At 43.6% G+C, this 14283-nt stretch overlaps 1 protein-coding gene across 1 annotated transcript in view; it reads right to left on the bottom strand.

Moving 5' to 3' along the window:
* tafa5l (TAFA chemokine like family member 5, like) overlaps positions 1–6067 on the bottom strand; it is a gene marked incomplete at both ends in the record, with an annotated part of 35545 nt that extends 29478 nt beyond the window's left edge. Inside the window, one exon of the mRNA XM_079226132.1 lies at positions 5971–6067. Within this exon, the coding sequence (XP_079082258.1) occupies positions 5971–6067 (97 nt within the window). The remainder of the gene's footprint in view (positions 1–5970) is intronic.
* Positions 6068–14283: the final 8216 nt, after the last annotated feature.

Below are 14283 nucleotides of genomic sequence, written 5' to 3' on the forward strand. Positions count from 1 at the left end.
TGATATAATTGATATAATACCGTTACTCACAGTGTCACATGAGCCAAAAAGGAGCCTCAACATTTCAACATTCAAAATGTTTATCCAAGTGATCTGGATTCATAATCTGCAGCTGCTTCTGATTTCATCTGCAATGCTTGGGCCTAATCTCTTCCCTTCATCCCCGTTCGGATCTCACAGCTCTGTCTTCCGTTAACAACTCAGGACAACATCAAACAGCAGCCGTATTCTACTAAACATATGTTAGTCAAGGTGGCCACCGCCTAGTGCATCTGATTGCCCCAACACCATGAGGCAATGAGATGGACAGTAGGGAGAACGAAATAGGACACCAGGTGAGAGAGGCAGATGTTTGAGTGACCCCGTGCTGTACGCTTCCTGACACCGCCGTGATCCTCTGCTGCTGAACAAGTAGGGCAGCAGAGCAGTGGAGCGAAACACGCGCTTCATATCAATGTGCTTGGTTTTAAGGGGAATACCACTGCTCGATTTCACATGCTATTTGAATACTGTACAGCGGTCCGATCAATATTTATGCAAGTGAACAACTCTCTGCTGAAGTCGGAGGACCTGTAATGGTACCCAAGTATGCAATTTAATCTGAAAGATGACAGAAATGAATCAGTAACGACGGCGGAGGGACGTGTGGGAGCAGCCAGGGTGACTCCTGGAGATGAGTGGTATGTTATGCTATTGCGGGATGAGGCTCATTTATCTGCAAGTAGTAAAATAAGCGCTGAGTTGGCCCACTGTCGGTCCACCATTCATTGTTCAAGGAGCAGCTCCGGCTCTCACGTTCTGATGTCAATGCACCTTGGAGTTTTCTGCTCCAAAAAGCTTTTCACAAATGCGTACCTGCGCTGTATCAAAATATGGGATTTCTGCACCAAGCATGCATTCTATGCAGTCACGAACACCCAGCGGGGCTGCAGAAAAGCCCACCAACCCCCACCCACCACCGACTGAGACGATGGACATGTGCTCTTTTTTGTCCAAATGTAATTCTCGTGTCAGGTGTGTGCACTACTCCACCCACGGGGGATGACAAATTGAAACTCCTCCTAGTGGCAGTAGGATGGCGCTCCCTCTGGGGAGAAAGCCAGACACGACCGTGTTAGATTGTTTCCTCTCTCACTGCAGGAGTGTGCTGTTCAGTTTGCTCACGTCACTCTCCTGGACATCCAGGTCCTTGCAGTTCAATTTCGTCTTTAAACAGTTACCACTCTCCAGCGCTCAGCGCTGCCATTGTGCGACATTGCCGAGGGCTGCTTTAAAATAGAAAATATTCCCCTTACAGTGCAAGGGGGCTGACATTGTAATTTCGGACCCGTTCTGCGACATGCCTTGGACGGTACACATGACGGAGGTGGCTTTCTGATGGATTTTTGTTGCAGCAATGAAGCACGGTCTGGGCTGCAGAGATATTACAATGTAGAGTACACTCAGATTGGTCGTGGATGAATACAGGCTTGAGGCGTAAAGAGTGAATGTACAATATGGCTTGCAAAAGCAAACAGTAGCTCAGCTGAATGTGATGCAGAGAGCACGCTAATGCCACAGTGACTCACTTCGAATTGCAGAGCCCTCTAGGATGCCCTGCTTCTTTAATGCAAGCCCAGAGAAAAAGGGTGAGCATCAGAAGACCCCTGTGAAGACCCCATAGGGTACAGTAATGCGTGATTACGTGAACTGCTGCTGTAATATTCAAGCACAGCCCTTTCAGTAAATATGTTCATGGCATCGTGAGGAAAATAGATCAGGACACAAGACTGAAGGAACATAACTCGAATCATTTACACCACTCTGTTTAAAGCCCAGAGCTTTCCACAGAGAAAATAACAATGCAGAAAAACACAGAGCAGTGCACGACACTCAACCACAAGGGAGGTCAAAGCTGAAGGCTAGAAATAATTCATAATCAGGGAGCTATGAAATATGAGCTTTGTGTGCTGCCAAATTGATTTAGCTGTAAAAATTATTTTCATTTTGTTCCATAAAGATGCTCATACTTCTACAGCTCCGCCGCCTATAGAAAACCTTGATGATTTGCTTTGAATGTAGAGCCAAGGTCATAATCAAAGCGGGTATCCTTTTGCATTCTTAATGCCACCTTGAAGAGGACTGGAATGGAAATCATCCTTTTCACTTAAAAAAGTCGGTAATTCTTTGCCACTCTGATTAGTTTAATGCTTGGATGGAGAGGCCCTGCTCCCCGAGTTAAAATGCCACCCAACGATCTTTTTAATTCATCATTCTGGTGAGGACTGGCTGTCTCCCACAAGAGCTGATTTGTAAAAAAAAACAAATGGGAAATGTAACCCTGATGGCATCCAAAATCATTTATCAGGAGGAAATCAGTCTGATTTGTGACTAGCATTTGGAGGGGAGACATCAGAGATGCGTGGCAGAGTCCACAACACAAAAAGGAGTGGACCGCCGTCATCAATGGAGCTCTGTACTGATTTTGAAGCCACAGTGACTCATGCTAAAATTTAGTGACACCTCCTGTGAGACCAACCTCGTAAAATGTGTGCCGTCATGCATATCGACAGTTCGTACTGCAGAGCAGGAAGACTGGATGGATTGTTGGAAATGTCCGCTTCTCACCATCCAGGATTTGTGTGTTCAGAAGCGGTGATCGAATTATCCACAAACAAATCAAAGTGACACGTTAATCATGACACGTGACACGTGCTGTAAAAAAAGAAAAGCAACATCGCTGACGGTTGTACTTATAGGACACCCAGTTTAGGATCTCGGTTCAAGTCATTCTGGTACTGTGTTGTATTAATGGCACGTTTTGCTGAACAGGGAAGTGATACTCAACATTTCTAGGTTATTTGGAAAAAGCAGAGAAAGGGCTGTGCAGCTTGAGAAGTAATAGCTGAGCAGACAAAGAGAAGAGTGCCAACCACCAGAAACTAAGAGCTGCAGAAACAGGTTGGTTTTTTTACGCCACAATAGCATCCGTTATGATAGAACTGGAGAATATTTCTTCATTGAAAAAGGAGCAAAGAACGGCACAGAATGCTTTTCTTGATAGAAAAGAGGTTTTAGCTCTTCTCCTGATTTGCTTTGGCAAGAGTTGGATTGACAGATGGTTCATCCAATCACCTCCAAAGTATTTTCTGTGCCTGCTTTTCTAAACTGTCTCCAATGACTCTTTCTCAAATAGTTCTGCGGAACGAACCATCCAATGAGACAAAAGAGGCTAAAAACCTCGGTTTAACTAAAGGAAGCTTCAGAGGGTTATATTCATCCCTCGGTTTATCCCATAGACTGTGTATAAGAAGTGGATGTTGTCATCGTGATGTCACCCTTTGGTTGTGGAATGCCTATTTAAAGCCTTGAAGTTTGACGTTTTGGCCACCGCCATCTTGTCTTTTTTTTTTAAACCAGTGAACCGAAGTGACCACGAGTGACGTCGTATACAACTCTGGTAGCAGGAGTGACCTGTCATCAGCCACGCCCTAATGCATACTGAGATTTATGTTCTGTTTGACTCTAAATGGACCATCATTTACTAAATTAACATCATACTACAGTATGATGTTTTGAAGAAGACTTGAAACTAGAGTTTGAGTCTATAAACTCAGGTTTACAATGTTTACTGAGAGAATAAATCAAGTGAAAAGTAAAGTCATTTTCTAATAGATTTCCATACAATCAGACTTGTATTCAGCCAGCATCCTGCATGCCCTCATGACCAGCCTCCTGCTGTAGACGTTTCTACATCAGCCTCACTTTTCAGAACCTGTCCCACAGTCATGGGATCCAGTGTTAATATAAAAATATACATATAAGGAAATTTAAAAAGCTTTAAACTACTTTAATAGGAAATCAGTGTAAGACATTCTCCTCTTGACAAACTGTTTGACTGACAGGTTATCTTTGGGCAACAATGATTGCTTAATTTAGCCTCAAATATGCTCAAAGATCTTGAGGAATGCCACTTCTAAAACGCAAAATGGCCTCATATTATCAGATTATTTTAGAAGGAAGAATGTATATGTTGAAGTTGAAATTGATTTGAGTTCCTTGAGCTGAGTTAGAGCAAAGGCCAACTGTCTGTTCACCTCCAACTTACAAATGTGGATCAAAATGCTCCACCCCCCCTCCCTCCCCCAAAGCAATGTGGTTGACAAAGCAAGCAGGAGTTGCCACTGCTCTCTGACTGCACCACTGAACCGGAATGTTGTCCAGCGAGGATATCCAGACATTTCCAAATTTATCGTCGAATAAACTGGCAACGCTGAGAGCGGCTGACAGGCCATTCATCGTGGCGGCGCTGGCCCAATCGCGTGCGCTCACAGGGCTGCTGCGCTTTGATTTCCTGTCCGAGCCGCCATGAAAGATGAGCTACGGAGAGGTGGAGGCGACGCAGCCTCCCACCACCACGAGGCTTCACCTCTCCGCCCACCGGTTCAACCACACGCGTTGCTGCTCCCAACAGGAGCCATGGAGGGGGGAGTTTGAAGAGCTGGCCATGAAGGTGATGAGTGGTTTGACTCCATCAGTGGTGAGCAGGCATAAACACTAAACATGTAGATTAATGAAGTAGCTGATGAAATCATTCTGTGGTGGTCTGAACTACTCTTACAACAGCTCTGACTGGTCACAGCTGCCAGTTTCAAAGGGGGGATTTTAGGAGGATTTGAAGATTACAAGTACGGATTAAAAAAAATACTACATGCTTCATTCTTAAAATTCAGCTCAGGGCTGGAAGGAGGAGTGAGCGACACACAGAATGTCAAAGCTCAAATCATATCCAGAGGTTTTAACTGGGCCAAATCCAGCAGAAATCTATTTACTCAAGGAATATCAGGGGTAGGAAAGTTCACAAGAGATTGATTGAACAATTTTGTACAATAATACTCTAATGAGATCACTTTCGGGTGAAACCGAGTCGATAATAAAGCTGAGGGGAAGAGCAGGGTTGCTGTTAACTCCTCCGATAATTTGCGGACACTTGAGAGGCGGTTCATGGGCGACAATAAGAGGCTGGTGAAAGCAGCACTTTGGGAGAAAACACTGCAAATGAGAGGCAAAGGGAGCACATTTCAGTGCACAGGCAGTTCATTTTTCACATCAGTGTCTACTTTTGTTCCCGGCAAGCTGCCAAGGACATTGATGTAGGCACTATCCCTCCTCCACAGCGGTAATTATGCTGCTGGCCAATGCTTGATTAAAAGATCTAATCTACAAACTTAGTGTTCGACATCTCCCAACAAGTTCCAATGCTTTAAGCCGGTTCTCGGCGGGTCTTTGATGCCATCGGAATCCAAAAATGTTTAGTCGTGGACAGCAGCCAAATGAAGTACAGGGAAACATCCTTTGGCTTTTTATTCTGTGTCAGGGTGGAGGTGTAATTGCACCAACGGATGCATTATTCAAGAAGTAAGCATGGCATGGATGGATATAGCCCTAACCCGAGTGAAATTATAAAAGCTTTGAAGGCAGGAGTCGGGCCTCCTCCTCTGTGTTGCTTCGTCACCTAAAGCTCAACTGTGGCTGCACTAAATCATCATTCCACAAGGCAGAACATAGCCTGCATCAGAATCAGGACAACCACAGGTTTAGTTGAACAACAAGATTCTACATTATACCACTGTGAGAATACGGCCGCTGCGCTATATTACGAGGAATATACCATGAAATATAAAAATAATTAGTCCAATAATGTCACCACAGGCCGGCTGCCGAGTACCATGCACTCACGAAAGGAACATTATTACATCAGATTACAGAAATACCACAAGGTACAACAAGGTCACCATGAATTGACTGGTGATGAGCACAGACACATTGAGTCCCTGCAGGGGTCCTTTACTAGACATTATGGGGATTTCTTCTAAGCATCACAGGATCTGACCACACCATGTGCAGCTGCATCCTAATAAGAAGCCCTCCTAGACAATGGTGGGGCTGATAAAGTAAAAAAAAAAAAAGAACAGCTAGAAGTGTCCTTACCCTCTCTAAGCAGATGGGAGTAGATGAGCCAGAGGAGCAGCAGGCAGCAGAGTGACGCACCTCCACCTGCGGAGAGCGTCTTCACTCCAGACTGCATCCTACACCTTGAGTTTTTTTTTTTTTTTTAAGATTATCCAAACTTTGAACGCTCGTGCCGCTCAGATGTCAAGCAGATCGATGGAAGAGTGGCTAATCCACTGGCTGTCGTCGGCATCCATTTTGAGGTTATAAAAAGGAGAGGGACACCGATAGTAATCCCTCTTTGCTTTTTCAAATTCCCTCGGTGAGCCGCATATCCATCCAGGCTGCTCAGCGCGCACACACGTGCCCGCGCGCGCACACACACACACACACACACACACACACAGGGTACAATGTCACCAGATCGGGCCAAGTTTACGCAGCTGTGGTCTCAGGAGCTGAAATTCACTGCAGGTTTCAGCAAAAACTGTTAGTGTGTAGATGAAGAGCAGTGAGCAGCAGCGGTCCCCTGCAGTTCTGGTCCTGATGATGATTTCTGGTCATAAATTCAGCCGCTCACATCCCCATGGACGCCGTTGCCAACCTCTTCGCACTGTTATTATTCCCAACCAACTTCTGCCCCGAGCGCGGCTCTGCGCGCCTCTACAGAGGGACGCGCAAGTTCGCCCGGGCGGACATGACGAACATACCAATCAGCAACTCGCCCGATAACTCAGCACTCCCGCGTCCAAAGCCGTTTTTTTTTAATTATTATTATTATTTTTCAATCAAACAGCTGAAGGCGCAGATGCGTCATACGTGGCCACAGTATGCACTGCAGCTCCAGCTCAAATGTCACGTCAAAACAAGAGCGGCGGGTCTCACGCAGCGCGCGCCGGACAACGCGCTCTCTGCGCGGTGAAGTTGGACACACTTGTCACCTGTATGAGCCCTTGTGGAGGGCGCTGGGGAACTGTCAGTGGGGATGCCTTGCGCCTCGGGCTCGAGGAAAAATGAAGAAAAAAAATGGAATTAAGCTTTCCGTCCTCGCAAAGTCAGGAGTTTGTTACAGATGAGCGTGTGAACCCAGCCTCAATCTGTCCCGGTCGGCTCCATTTGCAATGCAGGCGACGCCGAAGAAGAGGATTTCCTCCCTTCGGTCCATGGAAGGAAGCAATACTGCTGCACCCGGAGTTGCCTTGAGTCTCTCTCTCCCTCTCCCTCTCTCTCTCCCTCTCTCTCTCTCTCTCTCTCTCCTTCCCTCCCTCCCTCCCCAGTGCCCCAGTTCCCTCTGCAAAGTGAGGGGAGAAAAAACTAAAAACTTTGCGCTCCCAGGATATAAATCCCAAACTGCATACGATGATGCTCATTGAAATGTCCCACCCTGGACCAGAGACACAAAGCAGCCCCACTACCCCACCTCCTCCCACATTCTGACATCCTCTCCATGTTTGTATGCCCTCTTTCATGGGTGGAAAAATGCCTTTGAGGACTGCATGGTCTGAGGACTACAGTTAACAATTAGCGGTCTGTCCTTCAGAGGACGCTATAGCATGTGCAGTGCCCTTAGAGGTCTTTAAGGCACAAGTTACATTTCTATATACTGTCTCCAATCATATCAAGTCTCAAGTGTGCACACCTCCAAGGGTGTTTGTGTGTGTGTGTGTGTGTGTGTGTGTGTGTGTGTGTGTGTGTGTGTGTGTGTGTGTGTGTGTGTGTGTGTGTGTGTGTGTGTGTGTGTGTGTGTGCTAAAGCCTTACAGATGCCAGTCGATCTTCTGAAAAAGCACCATTTAAGCCACTCGGGGACCATTACTGTAACTCCACTGCTGTGCTTTCAGCCTTTCACTGAATGGCTTTTTATGAGGAGAAGGCCTGTCTCATCATCACTGTCGTGTTTGAAAAATGTCTGGGTCTCAAACTGCATGTCAGGTATTAAAGGGATTCTTTGCCGATTTGCCAACCTGTGTCTTAAAACCTGCTGATGTTTTCTGCGTTACTGCTCCCAGTTGCAGCGGCGCATCATACTTGGGAGACGGCAGAGGAACCACGGGGAGGGTTTGGCTGCCGAGGTGCGATTTGTTTTCTTCCCTCGTCTACAGTTCGGCTCAGCCAGCTATCAGAGTGGAGAACCACGTTTCAGTCTGTCAGAGTGACGTCCCTGCCATGCAGGGTTGCAGTGTAATTAATCATAATCCATCACTGTGACTGACAGGGCTGTGAAAAGTCTGCCAGTTTATTTTTTACCCATCAGATGTATTTCTGTGTTTACCAATAATATAAAGACTTGTTCTTAATTGCATTTGGGCATGTGCGGATTGTATTATTATAGTATTGCCAGTGGGTGCACTTTAAAAGAGCTGTGGTCAACAAAAAATGTAAACCTTTTTTTTTTTTTTTTTAAGTAATTTATTCGGGCTGGGTATTTATGCAGATGCTTCATAGCTGTCTACAGGTGATTATAAGGTTTTTTTACTAAAGATGGTCATTGATGCTCCTGTGTTATTTGGCTGCCATCTTTGATTGGTGTTTGTGCATATGTTTGTGCCAAGTAAATAAGTACATTTGATCAAGTCAAATCCTTAATTTGAGATTAGATTAAACTGTCCGCAACAGTATTAATACTTTTTCCCATCTCGAGAACATAGTGGGGAAAAACAATAACACATATTCGTCTTAGAAATTGGTAGACAGAGCCAAAAGGACATTCATCAGGTGGCCAGAAACAAATGATGCTAATGTTGCTCTGTAACTGCTGGATTGTCCCGTATTTGACGCACATTCCCTAAATTTGGTTGAGTTGACCTCCCTTGTCCTGTATCAAAGTATGCATCCTATGATATCTCACAGAAAGTTATTTTGTTATTTTTCGTTCGTTTTCCAGCAACACAAGTGATCAGTGCCCCTGCGGTGTTTAGGCAACAAAACTACTTAGGTTCCGGAGAATATCGTGGTTTTGGTTTTAAATAGCAATGGAAGTGGTGTTACTTCAGTATGAAAGTTACGTGACAAATACCATTATTTCTGTTTGTACACAAGACATAAACAGCGGTCTCCTGTGTGAAAGTCTGGTGTTTTTAGACCCACCCGTCCACACCGACTTCCTCCTTTCGCAGAACTTGTTCACTCAGACACAGAGGAAAACGTTTCTAGTTTCCTCTGTCTGAGTGAGTGTGGCGCAAGTGATGAACTGTCTGGAAAAGCATAAACTGGAGATTAGACAAATCACAGCATATGCAGCAGATATTGTCAGCTTTGGAAAACAACGCTCTGTTTACCAGTTTTTGAGGAGGGCCAACGATCACATTCTCAAAGTTAATTGCCCGGCTCACATAGCTCAGAACACCTGCGAGCACGCCCGCCACCAGCTGTCTGTGGATATCGAGTCACTTGTTTGAAAGATCTACATCCTCATGCCATGCAAGAACTCCTTGGCCTTGTGCCAAAGGAAAAAGGACTGCCACAAAGCATCCATGGAAGAGTACACTTGGCATTGCATTTGAAATACTGAAGTCTCGAAGTACAGACAGTCCGTAATCCTTCATTAGTCACGAACCAGGAAGTCCTAAATAGAGGACTGTACAATGTGCTCATCGGCAAAATAAAAAGAAATGTTTTCACAAGCCACTCAAGTAATTGTCTCTTCCCCGTTCCTTTTTCACCCCAGAGCCCCCATACATGGGGGGTGAGGCGTTCTGGGGTTCCCTCAATCCATTCTTCAAGTAGTCATATGGACCCCCTATGAGTTCTAATAGTTGTGTTATTTTATATCATTTTTTTCAGAATCTATTTGTGAAAACAATGTATATTTTCAAATAAATATATTGTATACCATATTTTGATCATAACTATGAACATCCAGCATGATCTGAGCATAATTTGATTGAGATTCCCCAAAATGCCTTGTCGAGCCAGCCCCAGGTTGTTCCAACTCCATGGTTCAAGGCCTAAACGACAACCTGCAGAGTTGTAAGACCCCTCTTTGTAAAGATAATGACCTAAAGAATCGGAATCTGCAATAATCTGGAATTGTGCAAACCACAATAAAACAAAGCATTGGGGAGTTACCATGGAGTTTTAGTCAAAAAACTGTGTCGTTCGGTTAAAAAATGTAAAGGTTATAAGCTTTTTGCCTTCTCACCATATGTTTGGTGCATGCTGGGATTTAAAACTTGCATAAAGCTCTGACGAAGACCTGTGGCGCAGTCTAAGAAACCCCTCCACCTTCACAGAAGCCTGCAGAGACGAAAACAGAACAAGGAAGTAGGAAAAAAAAACAGTCCGGGTGCACATCGATTTTTCAGGTACTAACATCCAGAGATGAATGAATATAACATTTTTAGACTCCTACAAGCTCGTAGGGTTACAAAGAGGTGTCGTTTATTGACTTTGTAAAGTGGATTTATGAACGCTTTTGTAAAACGTTATGGCCGCCGCCGAAAATGACGGCGGGGTTTTGGGGTTTATGTAATTACATAAACTTAACAGTAAGTTTAATTTTTTTCTGTACAGATAGAACTCTTCCCACAAGGCTTTACTGTATTTCAGCAATTTAAATGAAGTTAATCAACGTTGTGGTTCCAGATATCCTTTAGGTAACGTCACTTGACTTATTTATTTTTTCGTCCGATAATAGGCGCGGCCGGGCTCTGGGGTTAAAGAGGTTTTAAGTCATTGCTGTCACGCCATTCACCCACCCAATAAAATCATACATTTTTGGTGAGAAGTAATATATGGTTTGCTATTCCTGTGTGTTTACCTCTTAGCGAAATACTCAGAGTGAATTTAAGTTCACCCTCCTACGCAGTGATGCAGCGTAATTATGCCGAGTGCTTTCATTGTGAAGAGTTAAAACGTCAGAAAGCATATTTTCCCAAAATGCCTTGTGGTCTAAATAAGCCTAACTCCTAAAGTCAGAGCTTCCATTGGCATACCTTATTGTTTGTAGTTCATGTCAAATGTGTGAACATTAAAAAACTCTTAGCCATTTAGCTTATCTTAATTCTCTTAAGTTTTTTTTTTTATTTTCTATCTCTTCAATCCAGCTTCTAGTATCAGTTCATACACAGACAGACGGAGATGGGCAGTATTTGTATTACTTATGGGCAGTATTTGTATTACTTTGTAATTTTTATTTTATAGGGCCGATAAAAAATCTAACGTAATTTGTAACAAAATACTTTAGAGTGGTGTAATTTTGTATTTAAAATACTCAAAATACTGTAGCGACCCTGGGTCAGGAAAGCTACGAGACGTTAGATGACTTATAGTGTGTTTATTACGGGAACTATAGAACAGGCTACTATGGGCCGTAGCCTACGCCAAACAACAGTAGAACCCCGTGAAAACCTCTGAACCAGCTGCACCTCCGCTCTGGGTCATAGACTCTGCCCCGCACAGGCTGGGAACACACACACACACACACACACAACAACAACATCCCCCTCTCTCTTGCTCTCCAATCACAGGCACACTTCACAGCTGCCCAGCTCATGAGACGTTCACTGACCTCCTGAACATAACATTCATAACATTTCCCTCAGTCCGTTACAATACTTTCTCCACGAATCAAAAAACTGTTTACTTATCAAACTCCTTTTTGTTCAAGTTAACACAACCCTCCCCTCTTCAGCTCCAGTTGAGAGACTGTTCTCGTTTGCAGGGATAATATTCCATCCGCACAGGAGGCGGTTAACACCAGAAATGTTTGAAAAGTTAGTTGTTCTTAAAGGCAACTAAACTGGCTACGTAGTGGCTGGGTCTCAAGAACCAAAATGGAAGAATTATTATGTCATAAAGATGGCAGTGTGAATCTGTATGAGACACTTAACACTGTAATACAGAACTATGTGGCCTACCATGCCACTGGCCAAGGTAAGAGAGAAAGAAGTAGATCCCAAAAAAAAAACCCTCCAGGATGTATTTTCTCTTTTCAATTATGCATATCATTGCTTTCTTTTCTACTGTAAAGTAGCACTATGTGTTACAAGTATCTCTGCAAAGTTTGACATTGATTAAGTGAAGTTCTTTGAGCATCTGGAAAAGCGCTATATAAATTAAATGTATTATTATTATTATTAAATATTTGAGTAATTCATTTAGTTCACATTTCGTGTACCGTAGGTTTAGGTCCCTATGCTCTAGCTTTCTTCCTGGACCTTGGATGCCTCTGGTTCCACAATAGAGAGGCTCTGCTTAAGCAGATGCACCAATACATACCAAGCAAGGTCGTGTGAAATATAGTTTCATCCATAAGTAAGTCATATTTCAGTTTTTTGGCTGGAATGTGGTTGATATTGGTGGATTCCGTGTGTCGTAAGCTTCCCAGAAAGGTGCGGCAATCATATGTGGCATCAAGCTAAGGATATAAAAATAGATATTTTCATAACTTGGGGAGCTCTCTCGAGTCAAATGCATGGTTTATGTTAATATTTATGGTTGAATTGTGTGAATTGTAAAATTGACTTATATACTCTTTTTTTGCTATGTCACATCAGTGGCTCTGGTATTGATTCATGGGAGTACGAGGACTTGGAGAGTGAGGAAGACCTCCTGAGGAAGAATTCTGCCCCCATTTTTTAAGTCCCATTAATAAAAATATATATATACATAATCAATCAATTTGTTGTCTTTTAATAGCTTTGCTTAGTTACACTGAAATTCTGTGACTGTTCTTCCTTTTTGTGGGGTTCACCAGAGCTTTGTGTACGTTATATAGCCCACATCTGAATGCTCTGCTATACCAAATTGTGAGAAAACGGAAAATCTAGAAAAAAGTATTTCCTACATTTTCTGGCACCAGTATTTTGTATTTTAATACATTTATTTGAGGGGTATTTTGTATTTCGTATCAAAATACATTTGATGTATTTTTGCCCATCTCTGCAGACAGGTGATATGAACAGACTGAATGGGTGAGAACCAACTGAAGTATCTCGAATTGTAGAGACGTAATATCTATTGCTATGTCACACCTGTTCTGTAGAATTGTGATGACCTGGGTGTTGCTCTTTCAAACGCACTCTGTTGAGTTATCAGTGAAGTACATGTCTCTATGTCTGCATGCATTTCTAAGTGGTGGGGTCATAGTTTCAAATCCCTTCCGTGTGAAGTAGTTCTGGTCCCTCTGATATGGTACTTCATCGCATGTGAAAGTGACTTTTACAAATGCGTGGTACAATATAATGTCAGTGTTCACAGGGTGAGATGATACCTGTAGCTGGCACTATCGCCTTGTAGCTGGAGGGGTCATAGGTTTGGTTCCCGGTCTGTGTGCAGGTGTATGAAGTACCTGCAACTTAGTGATTGTACAGGCCTTTTTTAAAAGGGAAGAGCGAGAGGTGCTACATTGCATATAACCCAAAATGTTTACTATGTTAGGTGTTTTGGTCATACAGTTGCATATGTGAATGCTACGTGCATCTTAACAGTGAATGACAAGTTAGCATAGCTAGAGTAAAATGATACGATTCACTGTGACACTTCTTCACCACACAGCTTGTTCAGCTGCTGCGCTTCCACATTGAACATGGAAGCAGAAACATTTGCCGCTGGAGGCAGAGCTGACGTGTGAATGCGAGGGATGCCAGAGGTCCGGGTCAACAGCTAAACATCAGCCATAGAGCTAGTGGGATTCAGCGTCTTGCTCAAGGGCACTTCAGCAGGGACGCAGTGGTTACTTAACTTTGAATTCAAACAAACAATATTGTTCATAATTTGACTGTCCTCAAGCTGCCGCTGCATATTGCAGCTCATCTGTTGTTTCTTTAATTATGCATGTTCACAAGTTTCCACATGAACGTGGTTTTTACTGGAACAGGTGGAGAATTTGTTACAGGTAATTTGCTACATTTGTCAAATCATTGCGGGTGGAAGAAAAGCAAATTAGGACACCCCAAATGTGTGAGCATGAGCATTAGGATGCGCAGGCATTTCAAGATTGTGATTTGTGAGCTCGTATCAAACCAAGACAGACCACAGCCATGTGGACCCACAACTCCAATCCTCCTTTTACAGCCACCGGCTGTTCTCATGCTTTGCTTACATGCCGGAGAGGAGCATATGGCGCCACGGAGCATCTTTGGACCTTCTGCACAGTATTGAAACAGTGGGCGGATACTGCCACTGCTGTACTTATTGTGTAGTCATCACTTTAAAGTTTGTTTCTAGGAACTCAAGAGATAGACTTCCTGTTGTGTATTTGGTTGAGTAACAAGCACTCACCGCCAGTAGACTTGTAAGGCGGCTCTGAAAAGTTTGTCGCGCTCATTTGAAGATTACTACATCCGTTTCATTTCCATTGTTGAGCCAGCTTTATAGTGGGAAAAAATATATCAAAATGTTAGAGAAACTG

Source organism: Taurulus bubalis (genome assembly GCF_910589615.1).
Source record: "Taurulus bubalis genome assembly, chromosome: 11".
Lineage (NCBI taxonomy): Eukaryota > Metazoa > Chordata > Actinopteri > Perciformes > Cottidae > Taurulus > Taurulus bubalis.